Raw genomic sequence first — 1,197 nt, 5'->3', positions numbered from 1 at the left:
ACTTTTACCATGAGTTTTTAACATTAATGAAGTTTCTTTTATCATTTAAAAAATAATTTTCTTGCTCGCGAGAAGAGGCGGTTGCCGTAGCGGAGCTCTCAGGCTGTCTGTCTGAGGATCCGCCGCCCGAGCCGCGGACAGTTTACGGAGCCCGTTAGCGCCCCGGTCGAGACCCCCGCCGCCGTCATGTCCCGCTACCTGCGCCCCCCCAACACATCTCTGTTCGTAAGGAACGTGGCCGACGACACGAGGTCCGAAGATTTACGGCGCGAATTTGGTCGTTATGGTCCTATAGTTGATGTGTATGTGCCACTTGATTTCTACACTCGCCGTCCAAGAGGATTTGCTTATGTTCATTTTGAGGATGTTCGTGATGCTGAAGATGCTTTACATAATTTGGACAGAAAATGGATTTGCGGACACCAGATTGAAATACAGTTTGCACAGGGTGATCGGAAGACTCCAAATCAGATGAAAGCCAAGGAAGGAAGGAATGTGTACAGTTCTTCACGCTATGATGATTATGACAGATACAGATGTTCTAGAAGCCGAAGTTATGAAAGAAGGAGATCAAGAAGTCGGTCCTTTGATTACAACTACAGAAGATCTTATAGTCCGAGAAACAGTAGACCGACTGGAAGACCACGGCGTAGCAGAAGCCATTCCGACAATGATAGACCAAACTGCAGCTGGAATACCCAGTACAGTTCTGCTTACTACACTTCAAGAAAGATCTGAGAAAGCGGATAAAGAACCAAAGAAGGGCAGTTCAAGCGACCAAAGGGTGGGTGGAAGGTGCTGCAGTATGAATACTGTACAAATATTTTGACTCTGGTCTGAAAAGATAAAAGAATGTTATCGAAACTACATGGAATAATTGAAGTCCCTTCAAGTTTGAAAGTAAGCATTTTAGGACAAATCAAAGGAAATTCAACTTTGTACTTATGGAAACTAATCCCTAAATCTGAATAGGTTTATATTGATTCTTGGGTAACAGGTCCATAATAAATTATTAAAAACTAGGATGTCTGAATATCAAGGAAGAGAGCCATAGTCTCTTACAGTGCCTGTATTGGTCTGTCTCAAATGGAATTGAGTGAGAAAAGGTATGGTCCACTATAAACTTTTTCTTGGTTCTCTCTTAAAGTCAGTTGCATTTTCGCTATTGGCAAATCTTGCCTTTGTTTATCCCAGTGC

The 1,197-nt window shown here is 42.9% G+C and overlaps 1 protein-coding gene across 1 annotated transcript; it reads left to right on the top strand.

Moving 5' to 3' along the window:
- The first annotated feature begins 110 nt into the window (after positions 1-110).
- Positions 111-914, top strand: LOC124233634 (serine/arginine-rich splicing factor 10-like). The gene has a single exon (XM_046650774.1). The coding sequence runs from the start codon at positions 187-189 to the stop codon at positions 736-738; it is 552 nt and encodes a 183-aa protein (XP_046506730.1). The 5' UTR covers positions 111-186; the 3' UTR covers positions 739-914.
- The last annotated feature ends 283 nt before the right edge of the window (positions 915-1,197 follow it).

The sequence above is a fragment of the Equus quagga genome, unplaced genomic scaffold, assembly GCF_021613505.1.
Source record: "Equus quagga isolate Etosha38 unplaced genomic scaffold, UCLA_HA_Equagga_1.0 207787_RagTag, whole genome shotgun sequence".
NCBI classification, from domain to species: domain Eukaryota; kingdom Metazoa; phylum Chordata; class Mammalia; order Perissodactyla; family Equidae; genus Equus; species Equus quagga.
This window is presented reverse-complemented; position numbering and strand designations above follow the sequence as displayed.

Bases quoted from the DNA above. Each gene is read 5' to 3' on its own strand.
- LOC124233634 (XM_046650774.1), top strand. From the start codon at position 187: ATGTCCCGCTACCTGCGCCCCCCCAACACATCTCTGTTCGTAAGGAAC.